The 22,792-nt window shown below is 43.5% G+C and overlaps 1 protein-coding gene and 1 long non-coding RNA gene across 7 annotated transcripts in view; one reads left to right on the top strand and one right to left on the bottom strand.

The window, feature by feature from the left end:
* LOC110505208 (uncharacterized) lies at positions 1–5,021 on the top strand. Its single transcript, XR_002470713.3, has 3 exons — positions 1–899; positions 2,962–3,134; positions 3,283–5,021. It is a non-coding gene; the product is annotated as an uncharacterized LOC110505208 (long non-coding RNA).
* LOC110505209 (transcriptional repressor protein YY1) overlaps positions 4,088–22,792 on the bottom strand; it is a 23,938-nt gene continuing 5,233 nt past the window's right edge. For 3 of the 6 annotated variants that reach the window (XM_021584285.3, XM_090220409.1, XM_090220408.1), the window contains exons 4-6: positions 21,643–21,801; positions 5,045–5,216; positions 4,088–4,803 (exon numbers count right to left, since the gene is read on the bottom strand). In XM_021584285.3, the coding sequence (XP_021439960.3) occupies positions 4,763–4,803; positions 5,045–5,216; positions 21,643–21,801 (372 nt within the window). In that variant the 3' untranslated portion in view covers positions 4,088–4,762. Of the gene's footprint in view, positions 4,804–5,044; positions 5,217–18,671; positions 20,784–21,642; positions 21,802–22,792 lie in introns of those variants that run through there. The other 3 variants (XM_021584286.3, XM_090220411.1, XM_090220410.1) reach the window with 1 other exon arrangement.

Consider the following 22,792-nt stretch of genomic DNA (forward strand, 5'->3'; position numbering starts at 1 on the left):
GAGTTGATGGTGCTGCTAAACAGCATTCCAGATTAGATTCTATAAGTTTTTTTTCATAATTTTTGCTAATATGTAATGATCCTTTTCTGCTAATTAAATCTGATGAATTTGATGTAGGGCTTCAGTAGCTGGAGGCAAGGCTTCTCCTACAGAGCTCCTCTTTATGGAATGGTTTGCTGACGTGACGTGAGAGAATCAGACTCTCAACCTTAAAGTCTAGACTGAAGACTTCTCTCTTCTGTCAGTCAGATGACTGAGTGTAGTCTGGCCCATGGGTGGGAAGGTGAACGGAAAGGTACTAGCCCCGACAACCCACCCCACCCTTAAACATGAAAGCCATCTGACCCTAGCTTCATGAAATGTTTTCACCCTCTATAGCCATTATGGTCTTTAAAAATCAAGTGTTTTTCTGTGCTCTATCCTGTTCTGATGTATCCATCGGCCTGACAAGCATGCCCACCATGAACCGCTTTTATTGTGCTTCTGTCTCTGGGTTCCTTGCTCTTTGGGGTTTTAGGCAGTGTATCTGTAAAGCTCTTTGTGATGCTGTTTTACAACTGCTGATGTAAAAAGGACCTTATAAAATACATTTTGATTTGATGATATCCTTGCTGTGCTTTCACTAACAATTAGATATTTTTGTAAAATTCCTAACATTGTCCCTAAGATATTTTTTCTCTAACTTGTGAGCATTGCAATTGTAGAACTCAGCACAACTGCCAGTGTGGTTTATTTTGTTCTGCAATAGATGTAATTAGGTCCTTGATTATGTTGTAGGCAGCACAGTCGGATGTGGAAGTTTGGACCCGTCAGATAAAGGAGAACCTCACAGGCCAGAGAATGTTGTTCCTTACCTGTTAGAGATACGTGGAAACTCTCGCAGAACAACAGTAAGTCGCGTAAGTAGTTGCTACACCTCTGACCTAAGGTTTTATCCCACCTCTAAACACCCCTTTCTGTCTGGCTTAGCTCTACCAGTAATGACTGCCACGTTCCTATACCTTGCTGTGTCCTGGTCCCACAATCTCTTGGCTCTGCATAGCTAATTCCTGTTACTTTATACTGTTATCACCACCTCATGCTGTCACCTCACCCTGTCCACTACATATCCGAGAAACATGAGTTCCCCCCTCCCCTGCTTAATCTATTCTACAGTCGTGGCCAAAGGTTTTGAGAACGACACAAATATTAATTTCCACAAAGTTTGCTGCGTCGGTGTCTTTAGATATTTTTTGTCAGATGTTACTTTGGAATACTGCAGTATAATTACAAGCATTTCATGAGTGTCAAAGGCTTTTATTGACAATTACATGAAGTTGATGCAAAGAGTCAATATTTGCAGTGTTGACCCTTTTTTTTTGCATGCTGTCAATTAACTTATGGGCCACACTGATGGCAGCCCATTCTTGCAAAATCAATGCTTGGAGTTTGTCAGAATTTGTGGATTTTTTTTTGTCCACCCGCCTCTTGAGGATTGACGACAAGTTCTCAATGGGATTAAGGTATTGGGAGTTTCCTGGCCATGGACACAAAATAATGATATTTTGTTCCCCGAGCCACTTAGTTATCCCTTTTGCCTTATGGCAAAGTGCTCCATCATGCTGGAAAAGGCATTGTGCGTGACCAAACTGTTCCTGGAAGGTTGGCAGAAGTTGCTCTCGGAGAATGTGTTGGTACCATTCTTTATTCATGGCTGTGTTCTTAGGCAAAATTGTGAGTGAGCCCACTCTCTTGGTTGAGAAGCAACCCCACACATGAATGGTCTCAGGATGCTTTACTGTTGGCATGACACAGGACTGATGGTAGCGCTCACCTTGTCTTCTCCGGACAAGCTTTTTTCCGGATGTCCCAAACAATCGGAAAGGGGATTCATCAGAGAAAATGACTTTACCCCAGTCCTCAGCAGTCCAATCCCTGTACATTTTGCAGAATACCAGCCTGTCCCTGATGTTTTTCCTGGACAGAAGTGGCTTCTTTGCTGCCCTTCTTGACACCAGGCCATCCTCCAAAAGTCTTCACCTCACTTTGCATGCAGATGCACTCACACCTGCCTGCTGCCATTCCTGAGCAAGCTCTGTACTGGTGGTGCCCCAATCCAGCAACTTAATCAACTTTAGAAGATGGTCCTGGCGCTTGCTGGACTTTCTTGGGCACCCTGAAGCCTTCTTCACAACAATTGAACCGCTCTCCTTGAAGTTCTTGATGATCCGATAAATGGTTGATTTTTAGATGCAATCTTAATGGCAGCAATATCCTTGCCTGTGAAGCCCTTTTTGTGCAAAGCAATGATGACAGCACATGTTTCCTTGCAGGTAACCATGGTTGACAGAGGAAGAACAATGATTCCAAGCACCACCCTCCTTTTGAAGCTTCCAGTCTGTTATTTGAACTCAATCAGCATGACAGAGTGATCTCCAGCCGTGTCCTCGTCAACACTCACACCTGTGTTAACAAGAGAATCACTGACATGTCAGCTGGTCCTTTTGTGGCAGGGCTGAAATGCAGTGGAAATGTTTTTTGGGGGATTCAATTCATTTGCATGGCAAAGAGGGACTTTGCAATTAATTGCAATTCATCTTCTCACTCTTCATAACATTCTGGAGTATATGCAAATTGCCATCATACAAACTGAGGCAGCAGACTTTGTGAAAATTAATATTCTCAAAATCTTGGGCCACAACTGTACATGAAATCTTCTGACCTGTGTGCCAACACTTCACACTGCATAATCCACTCAAACTGGATAGTTTCATGTTGATTCGGTTATATTTTTGCTTATATATTTGTATAATATTTTCTAGGTCTGACATGATGTCCCCTTCAATCACTGATGATAGGAATGCTCAGTTGACTACTCGCCTTGAATAGTAAATCGCTTTTTTTAGTGCGTCTCCATCATATTTGTCCCACTGTATTGGGGTTAGTCAATGGAGGTTTTAAACATAAATGTTCACCTTTCAGCCTGGAGAAAAGGTTGAAGGCCATGGAGAAGAGAAACTGGATTGTATGCTGGTTTCTTCAACACTGTGCAGCAATTATGGAAAGTCTGCAGACTAAGATTACTCTCTGTCTGCTGGCTACAATCCATTGGCTGATCCTGTAGCGCTCTTTCTAGCGTGGCAGAAAGTATGCAGGTACTGCAGCCAATTCAGTGTTGTTGAACACTGCATCACACTGGCATATCACTGCTAAATCTCATTCACCCAGGTGCTTTGAACTATATCAAAGATTTCTATCATAATTCAAGATTTTTTATTAACATTTCTTAAAAAAAAATTTCAGATGGACAAACCGTTGCTGTGCGGCTCTCCAGAAAAATCAAGTGGACACGAGAGCGAATAAAACAGCAGATCAACGCCTACAATTGAAGGAACCTCAATTCCACCCAAGACTGGAGTACGTGGATGTTCTCCAGAAAGACCATATAGTCTGGTCCTAGTTGTCCAACAATTTGGGGGACAGTCTGCTCTGGGCAAAGCAGCGTGCAGTGATGCTGCATAACATGTGCCTTAGGGCAGCAAAGGAGAAGCACCTTATAGAAGCAGACGTACAAAATTGCCTTTTTTTTATTGCCAGAGAGTTGGGGCTTTTTGAGGAGGCCCTTGCTTCTCTTGGGCAGTGTGAGGCTGAGCCAACACGCTTTCCCCTGGGTGACTCTGTGCTGCTCCGAAATAAAATGCAGAACATATTAAAGCTCCAGCAAGCATTTTCAATGTTGACTAGTCAGCACAGATGTAGAGGAGGACAGTGATTCAGAAGATTGAGAAATTAATGTCTGTCTGTGTTTGCGTGTGAGTTCTACACAGACAAACTATACACTGAGTATTCCAAACATTAGGAACACCTGCCCTCAGAACAGCCTCAATTCATCAGGGCATGGACCTGTACCACTGCACATTGACTCGATACCAGTACCTCCTGTATATAGCCTCGTTCTTTTATTGCTACTTTTTTTACTTTACTTAGTAAATATTTTCTTAACAGCATTGTTGGTTAAGGGCTTGTCAGTAAGCATTTCACGGTAAGGTCTGTCGTGGAAATTTCCTCTATTTACCTTCATGGGAGCAAACCACAACACAAGTCAGAGTTAGTTATCAAAGTCCATCTTTTAATTATATGAGCTCTATCACAATCCTGTGACTCTCAGGCAATTCAGTGTCTAACCATGAATTCCCTGAGAGCCCCTTCCACATTTCAAATGAGGTCCTTTATAGCAAAGATACACACAGGATAAGACAGCATCGGCATAATTCATCGTTCAGCCTTGTCTCCTTTCTCAAACCCCAGAACCATAAACCAACCCTCCATATCAACAGGCATATATCAAATCCATCCTATATTGACAAGATCACAGAGACACACTGACTGGCACACAGACATTGTAGAGTCAAGAGATATGTTTACACATGATGATACTTTGACCTCTCCCCTCTCTGCGGCCCATGCAACTTAGTCTTGACATAGAACAGATACTGCAACCCTGCCACAGTATTATACAAAAATAACATTCTTGATGAGAAGTACAAACATATGATGAATATGAAAAACATCTTACATATGTTACCAACAAATTCTGATTCTTCCACGACAGGTCTACCTATTGTGTTCGGCGCATGTGAAAAATACAATTTGATTTAACTCTACAATGTGTTGGAAGCGTTCACCAGGGATGCTGGCCTATGTCGACTCCAATGCTTCCCACATTTGTGTCAAGTTGGCTGGATGTAATTTTCCCTGTTCCAGGCCCAGCTCCACTCCCATCTCAACTCCTACCGCCAGCTCTAGGCCCAGCACCACCCCCAGCTGAAAACAGATATTCAAAAAATCAAACATTTGCTCCATATTTTCATAATCAGCAGACAAGCCCACCGTTGCCCTTTAGCGAGAGCAGTGGCCACAATGGGTATCTGTTCAAAGGGAATGTCATGATTGTCTAAAGTAATGGGTCAAGCCACTGCCTGTACTGTACATGTCAATGTTGTTCATCTCAATGACCAAGACATTACAATTCTGAATTGAAACATTGTAGAGTGTTGCATCTTACTTATTGTGAACTTGATGCCATGGCCTGCCTCCAAAATGGTAGATAGTTGGTCCATGCCATAGTGGGAAGGCTTTTTAAAAAACTCTATTCCACCTGGCATGCCCTCTACTTCAATGACCACCTTCTTGGCAGCCACAGCCATTTGGAATTCTGCCATGTCCACTTGCTTCATCTAAACAGAAACAGAAATAAGGCATTAGTAAAGGAAAATCAGGTGTACACATTCCACGCTTCTACCAGTGATCCAGAAATCTGCTTACTTGAATATCAACAATGTAAACCAACAAGGCACAGCTACCACAGATGTTTTTATAAATCAAATGCCAGCCCTCTGCCTGAGAATTTTAGTGGGTACACCTTTTGCTTTACGGTGATCCCTCATAAACAGGTTGTAAGCTGACATGTTACATTTGTAGAGCTTAGTTTTATTTGAGGGACAGCTTGACTCTGGGCCAATTTTCTTCTTTCATTCCCAAACCAATTCTAGAGGAAACAATAGGAAGATAACACAATAGTAAATAATACTGAATCACATTTTCAAATCAGAGCAATTGCACATAGTATTTTATTAAGATGATTGAAAAGGAGCCCTGATATAAACTAGAGGCAAAACACAAATCGCTATGGGAAAAGTTTAAATAACTTAGGAATTACCATTATTATCACAACAGCAGAGGATAGGATCCAGGATTTTAATGTTATTTTTTCAGTCATAACCCTCTGATAGCTAGCCATGGGGCAGGGGTAAGACCTGACAGCAGCAGTTGGTACTGGTCACATAGTCTTAGTAAAATTGTCTGGATTTATGGATGGTTCTTGATTTGTAGAGTGATGGGATGCTTTGAGACTTGGCACTGCCAAACCATACCACCCAAGGAAGCAGAAGGTTAGGATTCTTTCAATGAATGTCTTATTTAAAAGGTGAGGCCAAAGGAAGAAGTTCTAAGCCAATTGTTTTGCCCAGAACCCACAGAGATATTACAAAAAGACAAAACCATTTATTATGTTCACAGAATATAAAACAGAACATTAATGACCCTCACCTCCACCACTCTCTCTGACAGTACAATTCTGGTGAGGCAACTCTGGGATGCTGGCCTTCTAAGCAGAGTTGCACAGAAAAATCCATATCACAGACTGGCCAATAAAAATAAAAGATTAAGATGGGCAAAATAACACAGACACCGGACAGAGGAACTCTGCCTAGAAGGACAGCATTCCGGAGTCGCCTCTTCACTGTTGACGTTGAGACTGGTATTTTGCAGGTACTATTTAATGAAGCTGCCAGTTGAGGACTTGAGGCATCTGTTTCTCAAACTAGACACTAATGTACTTGTCCTCTTACTCAGTTATGCACTGGGGCCTCCCACTCCTCTTTCTATTTTGGTTAGAGCCTGTTTACGCTGTTCTGTGACGGGAGTAGTACACAGCGTTATACGAGATCTTCAGTTTCTTGGCAATTTCTCGCATGGAATAGCCTTCATTTCTCAGAACAATAATAGACTGACGAGTTTTAGAAGAAAGGTCTTTGTTTCTGGCCATTTTGAGCCTGTAATCAGATTTGCCAACTGGAGGGCGAGGGAGAGCATTGTACGCGTCTCTGTGTGTGGAGTAAAGGTGGTTAAGAATATTTTACCCTCTGGTTGCACATTTAACATGCTGATAGAATTTAGGTAAAACTGATTTAAGTTTCCCTGCATTAAAGTCCCCGGCCACTAGGGCCGGCGCCTCTGGATGAGTGTTTTCCTGTTTGCTTATTGCGGTATACAGCTCACTGAGTGCGGTTTTAGTGCCAGCATCGGTCTGTGGTGGTATGTTGACAGCTACAAAAAAATACAGATGAAAACTCTCTAGGTAGATAGTGTGGTCCACAGCTTATCATGAGATATTCTACCTCAGGCGAGCAAACCCTTGAGACTTCCTTAGATATCGTGCACCAGCTGTTGTTTACATATATGCATAGGCCTCCGCCCCGTGTCTTACCAGAGGCTGCTGTTCTATCCTGCTGATAGAGTGTATAACCCACCAGTTGTATGTTGTTAATGTCGTCGTTCAGTCACGACTTGGTGAAACATTAGATATTTCAGTTTTTAATGTCCCGTTGGTAGTATGTACGTTAATTCAGTTGGTCCCATTTATTTTCCAGCGATTGATGGTTAGCTAGCAGGATGGAAGGCAAAGGCAGATTAGCCACTCATTGCCTGATCCTCACAAGGCACCCTGATATTTTTCAGCAAAATCTAATTTTCCTTCTCCAGCGAATGACAGGGATCTGACAGGGATCAGGGATCTGGTCCTGGTCGGGTGTCTGTAGTAGTATATCCCCCCCGTCCGACTGATTGAAGAAAAACTCTTCGTCAAATCTGAGGTGAGTAATGTCAGTTCTGATGTCCAGAAGCTCTTTTCGGTCATAAGAGATGGTAGCAGCAACATTATGTACAAAACAAGTTACGAACAACGCGAAAAAACAAACAAAATAGCATGGTTGGTTAAGAGACGATAAGGCGGCAGCCATCCCCTTCGGCGCCATTCAGTGTGCAATCATGAGCACAGCTGGGGTTTTTGCAGATGCATGAGGTTACGAATGTTCAGAATGATGATATGATAAGAGGGTTGTGCTGTGGCGGAGGGTTGTGCCGTAGCGGAGATCTTTGTGGGCTATACTCGGCCTTGTCTCAGGATGGTAGGTTGGTGGTTGAAGATATCCCTCTAGTGGTGTGGGGGCTATGCTTTGGAAAAGTGGGTGGGGTTATATCCTTCCTGTTTGGCCCTGTCCGGGGGTGTCCTCGGATGGGGCCACAGTGTCTCCTGACCCCTCCTGTCTCAGCCTCCAGTATTTATGTTTCAGTAGTTTATGTGTCGGGGGGCTAGGGTCAGTTTGTTATATCTGGAGTACTTCTCCTGTCCTATTCGGTGTCCTGTGTGAATTTAAGTGTGCTCTCTCTAATTCTCTCTTTCTTTCTCTCTCTCGGAGGACCTGAGCCCTAGGACCATGCCTCAGGACTACCTGACATGATGACTCCTTGCTGTCCCCAGTCCATCTGGCCCTGCTGCTGCTCCAGTTTCAACTGTTCTGCCTCATTATTATTCTACCATGCTGGTCATTTATGAACATTTGAACATCTTGGCCATGTTCTGTTATAATCTCCACCCGGCACAACCAGAAGAGGACTGGCCACCCCACATAGCCTGGTTCCTCACTAGGTTTCTTCCTAGGTTTTGGCCTTTCTAGGGAGTTTTTCCTAGCCACCGTGCTTCTACACCTGCATTGCTTGCTGTTTGGGGTTTTAGGCTGGGTTTCTGTACAGCACTTTGAGATATCAGCTGATGTACGAAGGGCTATATAAATACATTTGATTTGATTTGATTAATAAGATGACTATTTATCGATGAACTAGATATACCTTAGAGTTTAATTCAGGAGATGGTAACTCTTTAAACAACCTCTTCCGTTATTTAATCGGGTAACAATTAAACATAGTTAGTGGATTAAATAAATAACAGTCATCAGATTAATGAAAGTAAAGTCAGAACACTAGTGAGGTTGTTGCCATTATATGTTGTCTGAACCAGTATTGTTATGTTACTGTGTTGTTATTGTAATGGTGATTTTTCTTCTGTTTGTAAATAATTTTGTAACAATGGGCTGTAAAATCAGAACATCACATTTTATTTGTCACATACACATGGTTAGCAGATGTTAATGCGAGCGTAGCGAAATGCTTGTGCTGCTAGTTCTGACAGTGCAGTAATATCTAACAAGTAATCTAACAAATTCACAACAACTACCTTATACACACAAATGTAAAGGGATAAGAATATGTACATATAAATATATGGATGAGAGATGGCTGTGCGGCATAGGCAAGATGCAATAGATGGTATGAAATACAGTATATACTGTACATATGAGATGAGTAATGTAGGATATGTAAACATTATTAAAGTGGCATTATTTAAAGTGACTAGTGATACCTTTATTAAATCCATTAATTAAAGTGGACAGTGATATGGATCTGTATGTTGGCAGCAGCCTCTCTATGTTAGTGATGGCTGTTTAGCAGTCTGATGGCCTTAAGATAGAAGCTGTTATTCAGTCTCTCGGTCCCAGCTTTGATGCACCTGTACTGACCTCAACTTCTGGATGATAGCGGGGTGAACAGGCGGTAGCTCGGGTGGTTGTTGTCCTTGATGATATTTTTGGCCTTCCTGTGACATCGGGTGCTGTAGGTGTGCCGGAGGGCAGGTATTTTGCCCCCGGTGATAAGTTGTGCAGACCACGCACTACCCTCGGGAGAGGCTTGTGGTGTAGTTGCCGTCCCAGGCGGTGGGTGATACAGCCCGACAGGATGCTCTCGATTGTGCATCTGTAAAAGTGTGTGAGGGATTTAGGTGACAAGACAAATTTCTTCAGCCTTCTTCACCACGCTGTCTGTGTGGGTGGACCATTTCAGTTTGTCTGTGATGTGTACGCCGAGGAACTTGAAACGTTCCACCTTCTCCACTACTGCCCCGTCGATGTGGATAGGGGGGGGGGGGGGGGGGGGTGCTCCCTCTGCTGTTTCCTGAAGTCCACAATCATCCCCTTTGTTTTGATGACATTGAGTGAGAGGTTGTTTTCCTGACACCACACTTCGAGTGCCCTCACCTCCTCCCTGTAGGCTGTCTCGTCATTGTTGGTAATCAAGCCCAGTACTGTTGTGTCGTCTGCAAACTTGATGATTGAGTTGGAGGCATGCATGGCCACGCAATCATAGGTGAACAAGGAGTACAGGAAAGAACACACATCCTTGTGGGGCCCCAGTGTTGAGGATCAGCGAAGTGGAGATGTTGTTTCCTACCTTCACCACCTGGGGGCGGCCCATCAGAAAGTTACTGTTACCCAATTACACAGGTCAGCGTTGAGACCCAGGGCCTTAAGCTTAATGATGAGCTTGGGGGGGGGGGGGGGTACTATGGTGTTGAATGCTGAGCTCTAGTCAATGAACAGCATTCTTACATAGGTATTCCTCTTGTCCAGATGGGGTAGGGCAGTGTGCAGTGTGATGGAGATTGCATCGTCTGTGGACCTGTTGGGGCAGTATGCAAACTGAAGTGGGTGTAGGGTGGGCAGGTAAGGTGGAGGTGAAATGATCCTTAACAAGTCTCTCAAAGCACTTCATGATGACAGAAGTGAGTGCTTCAGGGCAATAGTCATTTAGTTCAGTTATCTTTGCCTTCTTTGGTACAGGAACAATGGTGGCCATCTTGAAGCATGTGGGGACAGCAGACTGGGATATGGGAGCGATTGAATATGTCCGTAAACACACCAGCCAGCTGGTCTGCGCATGCGGATGCGGCTAGGGATGCTGTCTGGGCCAGCAGCCTTGCGAGTGTTAACACATTTAAATGTTTTACTCACTTCGGCCACGGAGAAGGAGAGCCCGCTGTCCTTCATAGCGGGCCGCGTCAGTGGCACTGTATTATCCTCAAAGCGGGCAAAGACGGTGTTTAGCTTGTCTGGGAGCAAGACATCGGTGTCCGTGACGTGGCTGGTTTTCTTTTTGTAGTCCATAATTGCCTGTCCACCCTGCCACATACGTCTCGTGTCTGGGCCGTTGAATTGCGACTCCCTTTTGTCCCTATACCGACATTTCGCTTGTTTGATTGCCTTGCGGAGGGAATAACTACAGTTTTTAATCGGCCACATTCCCCCAACCTCTTTCCATGTTTGAATGAGGTGGTTCGTGGTTCGTGCTTTCAGTTTTGCGCGAATGTCGCCTTCTATCCAAGGTTTCTGGTTGGGATAGGCTTTAGTAGTCACAGTGGGTACAACATCTCCAATGCACTTCCTAATAAACTCACTCACCGAGTCAGTGTATAAATCAATGTTATTGTCTGAGGCTTCCCAGAACATTTTCCAGTCCACGCGATCAAAACAATCTTGAAGCGTGGACTCCGATTGGTCAGACCAGTGTTGAATGGTTCTTGTCACGGGTACATCCTGTTTGAGTTTCTGCCTATAGGACGGCACAAGCAAGATGGAGTCGTGGTCGGATTTGCAATGTCAGTTAAGCTAGCCAGCTGGGTCACGAGTTGCCGGAGCTCGTTTAGAGGAAGTTTAAAACAATGTTTTAAATATTTTGTATTAATTTCGGAGCTACAAATGCAATGCACTTATTATTTATTAATGACCATTTTGCTTCCTATGGCGGGCAAGGCAAGGGAGGTCTGGTCGTCGGCCATGCTGGAAATGTGTTCTCGCGTTATTGTGTCATTGTCAACACAGTACATCTACACCACAAAATGAAACGTTGATTTGAACTATCTGACCAACTAGTGGGTCAGGCGGCGCCCCAATGTCTGATTCATATCGCTTGATTTCTGATGATAGTCGTCGATTATACGATTGTATGGGGTGGAATCAGAGAGGTGTGTGGGCTGCCTTATGCCTTGATCACACCGACAGTGTCTTACGCAAAATAGTACACAGTATCATCTGGATTTGTGTGTAACAAAAGTCCAACATTCACCTTCTGCTAACATTTCTGTCAAACCGTCCACGCATAGTTCGTTAAATCCAACGTATGCACCACAGAACGCACTGCATCTGCAACGCAATGCTGCAAGGAAAATGCAGCGTTCTATTGGAAATGAATGTACTTCTGGTGTACCAAAATGCAAATCACGGTTGATGTGATCGAGGCCCATGGGGCAGTTGTTGGGGGGTTAACTGTGTTGCTCATGGGCAGAACGGCAAGTTTTTCCACCTTGCCGGCTCAGCAATTGAACCACCAACCTTTTTGTTACTGGCCCAACGCTCTTAACCGCTAGGCTATCTGCCGCTACCTAAGCACCTTTTCCAGCCGACTATCGATAAAAAAAATATTAAGTCAAACAAGTGTGTGAAGTGTGTGAAGTTATAACGTGGGTGAAGTTTCAAATGCATTCTGTCATTACTAAATGTGATAGGTATTTTTACATTAACCAAAAAATATTTGTTTAAAAATATTTAATCAGTTGTCTTCCTCAATTTTTTTGCGGGAGGGAGGGAATCTGATTTAATTGGTCCTCAATTTACAGCTCAGACACTTCATTCAAGACAATGTTGTTAGCCTGGTTTACAGGTGAATTATCTGATTTGATCCATAAACAAATACACAATGGGCCAAAGCCAGAAAGGGTAATTCCCAGGCTGAATGGCAGTTATTCAGGGTACTGAGAAATAAGTCCACCTTGTTAACACGGAAATGCAAATCTAGCTTCGAAATTATGGAAAACCACTAAATCAATTTTACCGAGATTGAGCTTTCAGAAGTTGTAAAAGGCACTCGCATGTATTGATATTAAGAAAACGGCTGGCCAGGATGAATTAAATGCTTATTTTCTAAAAATTGGTGCAGAGATCATTGCTGCCCCTCTCACTTTCATATTAAATATTTAATTGGTGAGTAATACCATTCCAAAAGTCTGGAAAGCAGCCTGTCACGCCTTTACATAAGGCATAAGAGCACCTCCTCTCAGCTGCCCACTGCACTGAGGACAGGAAGCACTGTCACCACCGATAAATCTATGATTATCGATCATTTCAATAAGCATTTTTCCACGGCTGGCCATGCATTCCATCTGGCTGCCAACATCTCAGCACCCCCTGCAGCACCCCTCGCAGCACCCCACAACCGCTAAATCTGGATCCCTACAAATCAGTGGGCTAGACAATCTGGACCTTCTCTTTCTAAAATTATCAGCCAAAATTGTTGCCACTCCTATTACTAGCCTGTTCAACCTCTCTTTCGTATCATCTGAGATCGCCAAAGATTGGAAAGCTGCTGCGGTCATCCCCCTCTTCAAAGGGGGAGACACTCTAGACCCAAACTGTTATAGACCAATATCCATCCTGCCCTGCCTTTCTAAAATCTTTGAAAGCCAACTTAATAAACAGATCACCGACCATATCGAATCCCAACGTACCTTCTCCACTATGCAATCTGGTTTCCGAGCTGGTCATGGGTGCACCTCAGCCACGCTCAAGGTTCTAAATTATATCATAACTGCCATCGATAAAATACAGTACTGTGCAGCTGTCTTCATTGACCTGGCCAAGGCTTTCGACACTGTCAATCACCGCATTCTTATCGGCAGACTTGATAGCCTTGGCTTATTAAATGACTGCCTCGCCTGGTTCACCAACTACTTCTCCGATAGAGTTCAGTGTGTCAAATTGGAGGGCCTGTTGTCCGGACCACTGGCAGTCTCTATGGGGGTGCCACAGGGTTCAATTCTCAGGCCGACTCTTTTCTGTGTATATATCAATGATAGCCCTTCCTTGGAGACTGTGCTAAAAACCCTCCAAACGAGCTTCAACGCCATACAACACTCCTTCCATGGCCTCCAACTGCTCTTAAATGCTAGTAAAACGAAGTGCATGCTCTTCAACCAATTGCTGCCCGCACCCACCCGCCTGACTAGCATCACTACTCTGGACGGTTCTGACCTAGAATATGTGGACAACTACAAATACCTAGGTGTCTGGTTAGACTGTAAACTCTCCTTCCAGACTCACATTAAGCATCTCCAATCCAAAATTATATCTAGAATCGGCTTCCTATTTTGCAACAAAGCCTCCTTCACTCATGCCGCCAAACATACCCTCGTAAAACTGACTATCATACTGATCCTTGACTTCGGCGATGTAATTTACAAAATACCCCCCAACACTCTACTTAGCAAACTGGATGTAGTCTATCACAGTGCCATCCGTTTTATCACCAAAGCCACATATATTACCCACCACCACGACCTGTATGCTCTCATTGGCTGGCCCTCACTTCATAGTCGTCGCTAAACCCCCTGGCTCCAGGTCATCTATAAGTCATTGCTAGGTAAAGCCCCGCCTTATCTCAGCTCACTGGTCACCATAGCAACACTCACCCGAAGCACACGCTCCAGCAGGTACATTGCACTTGTCACCCCAAAGCCAACACTTCATCTGGCCGCCTTTCCTTACAGTTCTCTGCTGCCAATGACTGGAACGAATTGCAAAAATCTCTGAAGCGCGAGTCTTATATCTCCCTCACTAACTTTAAGCATCAGCTGTCTGAGCAGCTTATGTGGAAACCACATATCCTGAGGCTGCATTCATTGCAGCTGGGGATTTTAACAAGGCTAATCTGAAAACAAGACTATATCGATTGTGCTACCAGGGCTGGTAAAACCCTGGATCATTGTTATGCTAACTTCCGCGACGCATATAAGGCCCTCCCCCGCCCTCCTTTCGGAAAAGATGACCACGACTCCATTTTGTTGCGTCCAGCCTATAGACAGAAACTAAAACAGGAAGCACACGCTCTCAGGTCTGTTCAACGCTGGTCCGACCAATCTGATTCCATGCTTCAAGATTGACGTAATGCGGAACATATCTCAATCCACGTAATCGAAGCAAACAACAACATTGACGAATACGCTGATTCGCTGAGCGAGTTCATTAGCAAGTGCATTGGCGATGTCGTACCCAGAGCAACTATTAAAACATTCCCCAACCAAAACTCCGAACTCCTGCTTTTAACCAGGGCAAGGTGACCGAATACAAACAGTGTAGCTATTCCTCTCCGCAAGGCAATCAAACAAGCTCAGCGTCAGTATAGAGACAAAGTAGAGTCGCAATTCAATGGCTCAGACACAAGAGGTATGTGGCAGGGTCGACTGTCAATCACAGATTACAAAAAGGATGTCTTGCTCCCAGACAGACTAAACAACTTATTTGCTCGCTTTGAGGACAATACAGTGCCATTGACATGACCCGCTACCAAAACCTGCGGACTCTCCTTCACTGCAGTGAGTAAAACATTTAAACGTGTTAACCCTCGCAAGGCTGCAGGCCCAGACGGCATCCCAAGCCGCGTCCTCAGAGCATGCGCAGACCAGCTTGCTGGTGTGTTTACATACATATTTAATCAATCCTTATCCCAGTCTGCTGTTCCCACATGCTTCAAGAGGACCACCATTGTTCCTGTTCCCACGAAAGCTAAGGGAACTGAGCTAAACAACTACTGCCCCGTAGCACTCACTTTCATCATCATGAAGTGCATTGAAGTGCATATCACCTCCACCCTACCTGACACCCTAGACCCACTCAAATTTGCTTACCGCCCCAATAGGTCCACAGACGACGCAATCGCAACCACACTGCACACTGCCCTAACCCATCTGGACAAGAGGAATACCAATGTGAGAATGCTGTTCATCGACTACAGCTCAGCATTTAACACCATAGTGCCCTCCAAACTCGTCATCAAACTCTAGACCCTGGGTCTCGACCCCGCCCTGTGCAACTGGGTACTGGACTTCCTGACGGGCCGCCCCCAGCTGGTGAGGGTAGGTAACAACATCTCCACCCCGCTGATCCTCAACACTGGGGCCCCACAAGGGTGCGTTCTGAGCCCTCTCCTGTACTCCCTGTTCACCCACGAATGCGTGGCCATGCACGCATCCAACTCAATCATCAAGTTTGCAGATGACACTACAGTGGTAGGCTTGATTACCAACAACGACGAGACGGCCTACAGGGAGGAGGTGAGGGCCCTCGGAGTGTGGTGTCAGGAAAATAACCTCACACTCAATGTCAACAAAACAAAGGAGATGATCGTGGACTTCAGGAAACAGCAGAGGGAGCACCCACCTCGACGGGACAGTAGTGGAGAGGGGAGAAGTTTTAAGTTCCTCGGCGTACACATCGCAGACAAACTGAATTGGTCCACCCACACAGACAGCGTGGTGAAGAAGGCGCAGCAGTGCCTCTTCAACCTCAGGGGAATTAAGACATTTGGCTTGTCACAAAAAGCACTCACAAACTTTTACAGATGGGCAATCGAGAGCATCCTGTCGGGCTGTATCACCACCTGGTACAGCAACTGCTCCGACCACAACCTTTAAGGCTCTCCCGAGGGTAGTGAGGTCTGCACAGCGCATCACCGGGGGCAAACTACCTGCCCTCCAGGACACCTACACCCCCCGATGTCACAGGAAGGCCATAAAGATCATCAAGGACAACAACCACCCGAGCCACTGCCTGTTCACCCCGCTAACATCCAGAAGGCGAGGTCAGTGCAGGTGCATCAAAGCAGGGACCGAGAGACTGAAAAACAGCTTCTATCTCAAGGCAATCAGACTGTTAAACAGCTACCACTAACATTGAGTGGCTGCTGCCATACATGTAAAAATATATATATATATATCACTAGCCACTTTAAACAATGCCACTTAATATAATGTTTGCATACCCTACATTACTCATCTCATAGGTACAGTGGGGAGAACAAGTATTTGATATACTGCCGATTTTGCAGGTTTTCCTACTTACAAAGCATGTAGAGGTCTGTAATTTTTATCATAGGTACACTTGAGAGACGGAATCTAAAACAAAAATCCAGAAAATCACATTGTATGATTTTTAAGTAATTAATTTGCATTTTATTGCATGAAATAAGTATTTGAAAGATCAGAAATGCAGAACCTAATATTTGGTACAACAACCTTTGTTTGCAATTACAGAGATCATATGTTTCCTGTAGTTCTTGACCAGGTTTACACACACTGCAGCAGGGATTTTGGCCCACTCCTCCATACAGACCTTCACCAGATCCTTCAGGTTTTGGGGCTGTTGCTGGGCTATACGGACTTTCAGCTCCCTCCAAAGATTTTCTATTGGGTTCAGGTCTGGAGACTGGCTAGGCCACTCCAGGACCTTGAGATGCTTCCTATGGAGCCACTCCTTAGTTGCCTTGGCTGTGTGTTTCGGGTCATTGTCATGCTGGAAGACCCAGCCACGACCCATCTTCAATGCTCTTACTAAGGGAAGGAGGTTGTTGGCCAAGATCTCGTGATACATGTCCCCATCCATCCTCCCCTCAATATGGTGCAGTCGTCCTGTCCCCTTTGCAGAAAAGCATCCCCAAAGAATGATGTTTCCACCTCCATGCTTCACGGTTGGGATGGTGTGCTTGGGGTTGTACTCATCCTTCTTCTGCCTCCAAACATGGCGAGTGGAGTTTAGACCAAAAAGCTCTATTTGTGTCTCATCAGACCACATGACCTTCTCCCATTCCTCCTCTGGATCATCCAGATGGCCATTGGCAAACTTCAGACGGGCCTGGACATGCGCCAGCTTGAGCAGGGGGACCTTGAGCAGGGGGACGGTGTAGTGTGTTACTAATGGTTTTCTTTGAGACTATGGTCTCAGCTCTCTTCAGGTCATTGACCAGGTCCTGACGTGTAGTTCTGGGCTGATCCCTCACCTTCCTCATGATCATTGATGCCCCACGAGGTGAGATCTTGCATGGAGCCCCAGACCGAGGGTGATTGACCGTCATCTTGAACTTCTTCCATTTTCTAATAATTGTTGCAACAGTTGTTGCCTTCTCACCAAGCTGCTTGCCTATTGTCCTGTAGCCCATCCCAGCCTTGTGCAGGTCTACAATTTTAGCCCTGATGTCCTTACACAGCTCTCTGGTCTTGGCCATTGTGGAGAGGTTGGAGTCTGTTTGATTGAGTGTGTGGACAGGTGTCTTTTATACAGATAACGAGTTCAAATAGGAGAAGTTAATACAGGTAATGAGTGGAGAACAGGAGGGCTTCTTAAAGAAAAACTAACAGGTCTGTGAGAGCCGGAATTCTTACTGGTTGGTAGGTGATCAAATACTTGTCATGCAATAAAATGCAAATGAATTACTTAAAAATCATACAATGTGATTTTCTGTATTTTTGTTTTCGATTCCGTCTCTCACAGTTGAAGTGTACCTATGATAAAAATGACAGACCTCTACACGCTTTGTAAGTAGGAGAACCTGCAAAATCGGCAGTGTATCAAATACTTGTTCTCCCCACTGTATTCAATACCATCTACTGCATCTTCCCTATGCCGTTCTGTACCATCACTCATTCATATATCTTTATGTACATATTCTTCATCGCTTTACACTTGTGTGTATAAGGTAGCGGTTGTGAAATTGTTAGGTTAGATTACTCGTTGGTTATTACTGCATTGTCGGAACTAGAAGCACAAGCATTTCGCTACGCTCGCATTTACATCTGCTAACCATATGTAAGTGACAAATAAAATTTGAAAATGTTTGAATTGATCACTGTACCTGTACACAGCCAAACTGTAAATAGCACACCCGACAACCTCAACCCCATATTATAACTTACCCTGTTGCACCCCAGTATCTCTACTTGCACATTATCATCTTTACATCTATTACTCCAGTATTTATGCTAAATCGTAATTATTTTCACCTCTAGGGCCTATTTATTGCCTACCTCCCTACTCTTCTACATTTGCACACACTGTACACAGATTTTTCTATTGTGTTATTGACTGTCTTTGTTTATGTGTAACTCTGTGTTGTTTGTGTCACACTGCTTTGCTTTATCTTGGCCAGGTCGCAGTTGTAAATGACAACTTGTTCTCAACTGGCCTACCTGGTTACTGTCTGCACTGGCAAAAGATATGTAAAACCTGGTGAACTCACTTTCTTCATAATAACTCAGTTCTCAATTCCAGTCAGGTTTTAGAGCCAAGCATTGTACAATTACTGCAGTAAGTAGCGTTGTAGGTGATATTCTAGATACTCATGACAAGAAAAAAAAATCACTGTTTTTCACATTTTATTGACTTATCAAAGGTCTTCGACACTTGACTATGCCTTGCTGTTGAATAGACTAAAAAAGGTTGTTTTAAAAGCACTGATGCAATGGATTGGTTCCAAAACTACCTTTCTGACAAAACAGTGTGTAGCACAGAAGGGTATGGAATTGGAGTTTCAAAGGCTTACAAAAGGAGTTCCCCAGGCCTCAATTTTAGGTCCCATCCTTTTTACACTGTATATAAATGATATAGGGAAGACTGTTGACTCTGCAAATCTCCATGCTGATTACAAAATAATTTATTCTAGCGCATCTAATATTGAGGCTTTTCAGGACTTAGTTGGCTTTGATGTCAAAGGTAGCTTTTCAAATTGAAACTTATGATTCTCTTCCCTGAAAGTAAACAGACGGAGTCACTTGCAGATTTTAACTAAGGCCAGCAAATTGATACAGTCACCTCCTAAGTATCTTGGGAAGTGGTTAGATAAAAACCTGAATTTTAAACAGCACATAACTTGATCGAGAAACTGAAATTGGGTTTCTATTTTAGGAACAAATCTTGCGTTTCAATGTTAGTAAAGGATCTTGTTCAAAGCACTTTATCAGTGCCGGATTATGGTGATAGTCTATACGCAGGCCCCAGCAAGTACCTTAAACTCTGGACACAGCGTATATCATGGTGTTTTAAGATTTATTACAAATGCTAGATCACTCACCCATCACTGTGATCTGTATGCTATGGTGCAATGGACCTCTCTCTTAACCACTGGTACACTTGTTTACAAACAAACATTGATAGGAAAACTCCCTTTGTATCTATGTTCCTTACTGACCAGATCAGTCACTCAAAGTCTTTGCTCACAGTCGCTGCTGTCCTTGTCTGTTCCTAAGGCTAGAACTGAGATGTGGAATTTTTTTTTCTCCCATTATGCCCCTTCAACCTGCTTTAAAATATAAAGTTAAGGGATTTTAGTGTCCTTGCCTGTCTTTAAGACTGATCGACAACACTGTTTGCAATAGCTTCAGTTGTTTCTAATCTTTAAATTGCATCCCCAACTTGTGACAGTCTTGTTTGTACTTAGAATTTCATGTACACGCTGCCATTTCCTTATATTGCCTTCTTGCTAGGTCACCCTCGCAAAAGAAGTTTAACCTCAATGGGTCTTACCTGGTTAAATAAAAAAAATACAATAGGAATTGTCTGAAACAAACGAATAATTGCTTGCTTATGGACAGGTTTTTATTGGCCGCTTATTGGGGAGGTATTAGCGAAAGTTAATTGTGCCTGTAAAAAATATTTAAATAACGCAACTGTTTCACCAGTTCTGGTTGTATTGTGTGTTCAACTAAACAGAAAGGATTTGATGGATATGACATGTTTTTGCTCTCTGGCAGTTCAGGGATAAAAGAAAACCACTACTTAAAATCACATTGCCATTATTTACATGATTCCAATATATGTGTACATTACAATTATACAAAATGAAAATCTGTAAAGAACACCCCTACCCATCCAAATAAACGTTTTACAGGGGGGAAAAGCAAGGAAATACAAACTGCAAATTCTCCTCCAAGAGCCATCATAGATTTCAATCCTCAGGGAAAACAAACATGCATAATACCACTAAGCCAGAGAAAGTGTACAATATGCACACTTAAAAAAAGGGTACAAAATTTAAAAGCAATTATTTTGCTATGCTGATGGAGAACATAACTTTAAAATGTCTCTTTGGGTGCTGCATTATAAATAACTTGTCTTATCGGTTGCAGGTCCAAGAACTTCCTATCTTCACAAGAAGAAACGTTATGCTTTTCTTTCAAGATCGTGCCAAGGTGGCAGGGTTGGTGTTAAGCATCTTGAGTTTGTTGTTTTCTTCTCTGTACATTAGGCAAAGATATTGGGGGGGGCGTATCCTCACAGTGGTTGGTTGGTTCACTGATTGTTTTTAGCTTTAGCATGTGTGAGGATGTGAGACTTGAGGTTGGTAGATTGGGCAAACTTCTTGTTGCAGCCGTCGAACGGACAGACGTAGGGTCGGTCTCCAGTGTGAATCCGCACGTGCGTGCGTAAGTTAAAGTCCAAAGAGAACCGCTTACCGCAGCCCTCAAACGTGCACTTAAAGAGAAGGAGAGAGTAGATTTTATTATGAGGCTACAATGCTGGTTGACAATCTGGGCACCTATGGGTGTATGGCTGGCTATACATGCCATGTTTAAGTTAAGTTGAAAGTGTTGCAAATCAAACAAAATGTATACACAGGGATGCAAACTGGTGAGGGCACAAAAAAGTGACAAAAATGCACACGGAAACAAGAAGAACAGTGTAAACTGCTAGAATGGGGTTTTCGGAAGACAAACATTTTACTAACAAGATACCGAGTAGCATTGCAGTAGAAAGCGGAGAAGGTAGCTCCGGTAAAATGGGGCATAACTTTTGAGTGGTTTGGGCTAGAAACTGACCATTTTCAGTGATGTAAAGGCACAAGCATGACTGTCACTGTGCTCCATTTTTCCTCTATGGCAGTGTGACAGCAAAGCAGCTTGCTAACATTAATAACTTTGTGTGTAATAATTTGTGCTTTCAAAACATACATGCAACTATAGTCACAGTATTATTTCCAACACAGGTTGCTTACCTGGAGTTGCATTCCAAATGTCCCAGTTGCGTGATCACACAGGGTGAGAATCAATTGCATACCCCTCGCATCCTCTGGCTGAGTTTTGAGAAGGCAAGGAGAGAGGGGACACGAGGAGTATGCAATTGAGATTCTCCCAGGGAGATATTCACGCCCCTCTTTTATAGCGCCACCACCCGATTTTTACGGCTCTACACTACTCATGTGGATTACCTATTGAGATCAAAATGGCAAATATCGCCGAAAAGTGCAGATGGCATCCCTGTGAAACTGTAATTGTTAGACAAGAAGTAGATCTCTCAATTAGAAGCCATTTTAAAGGGTCTGGGGGAAACATACCTGGAAAGGCTTCTCTCCGGTATGAACAAGTTGATGCCTCTTCAGTTTAGAGCTTTCAACAAAGGCCTTTCCACATTCGGCGCAGACGTGAACACGCGGTCCGTGGGTGTGCAAATGCTTCCTCATCGCCGAGTTATCCCTGAACATTTTAGTGCACCCCTGCAGAGGCAAAGGTAGCAATTAATCATTGTGTAATTTCAGAAATGACAAGATCAAAAGGTCCACATTAGAGCACTTAAACCTTTCTCCAGGTTTCTGGTTTCCCAAAAGCACACTATTTTAAAAAGATGTCCTCAACAATGTTTAAACCACATCAGGAGACTACTCTTGAGGTCTGGGAAAAATGTAAGAATTGTATTTATGGGTGTTACCCTTTAACGCAAGTGCTCACCAGGAAGAGACTGTTTGGTTAACTTCTTGGTGACAGGGGGCAGTATTTTCACATCTGGATGAAAAGAATGCCCAAATTGAACTGCCTGCTACTCATCCCCAGAAGGTAAGATATGCATATTATTAGTATTTGGATATAATTTGGGTAGAAATCCTATTTGGATAGGATTTTGATATAAAACACTCTGAAGTTTCTAAAACTGTTTGAATCATGTCTGCGAGTATAACAGAACGTATTTAGCAGGCGAAACTCCGAGGACAAACCATTCAGTTTTTTTTAGGTCACTCTTTTCAATGGGTTTTCATTGGGAATCCAGAGTTCTAAGGGACCTTCTTGTAGTTCCTACCGTTTCCACTGGATGTCGCCAGTCTTTAGAAATTGGTTGAGGTTTTTCCTCTGTGTAATGAACTAGCCCTGTTCAAAACGAGGGTCAATTGTAGTGTACTGTTAGATAGAGGCGCGTGACCAGAAAGCTAGCTACAGTTTGTTTTCCTGCTGTATTGAACACAGATCATCCGGTCTTCAATTTCATTGATTATTTACGTTAAAAAAATACCTAAAGTTGTATTACAAAAGTAGTTTGAAATGTTTTGGCAAAGTTTACTTTTGAGATATTTTGTAGTCACGTTGCGCAAGTTGGAACCGGTGTTTTTCTGGATCAAACGCGCCAAATAAATTGACATTTTGGATGGATGGATGGATGGATATATATATACACACACACACACACACACACACACACACACACACACACATACA

This window comes from Oncorhynchus mykiss, chromosome 25 (genome assembly GCF_057628025.1).
Source record: "Oncorhynchus mykiss isolate SJ-2025 chromosome 25, ASM5762802v1, whole genome shotgun sequence".
Lineage (NCBI taxonomy): Eukaryota > Metazoa > Chordata > Actinopteri > Salmoniformes > Salmonidae > Oncorhynchus > Oncorhynchus mykiss.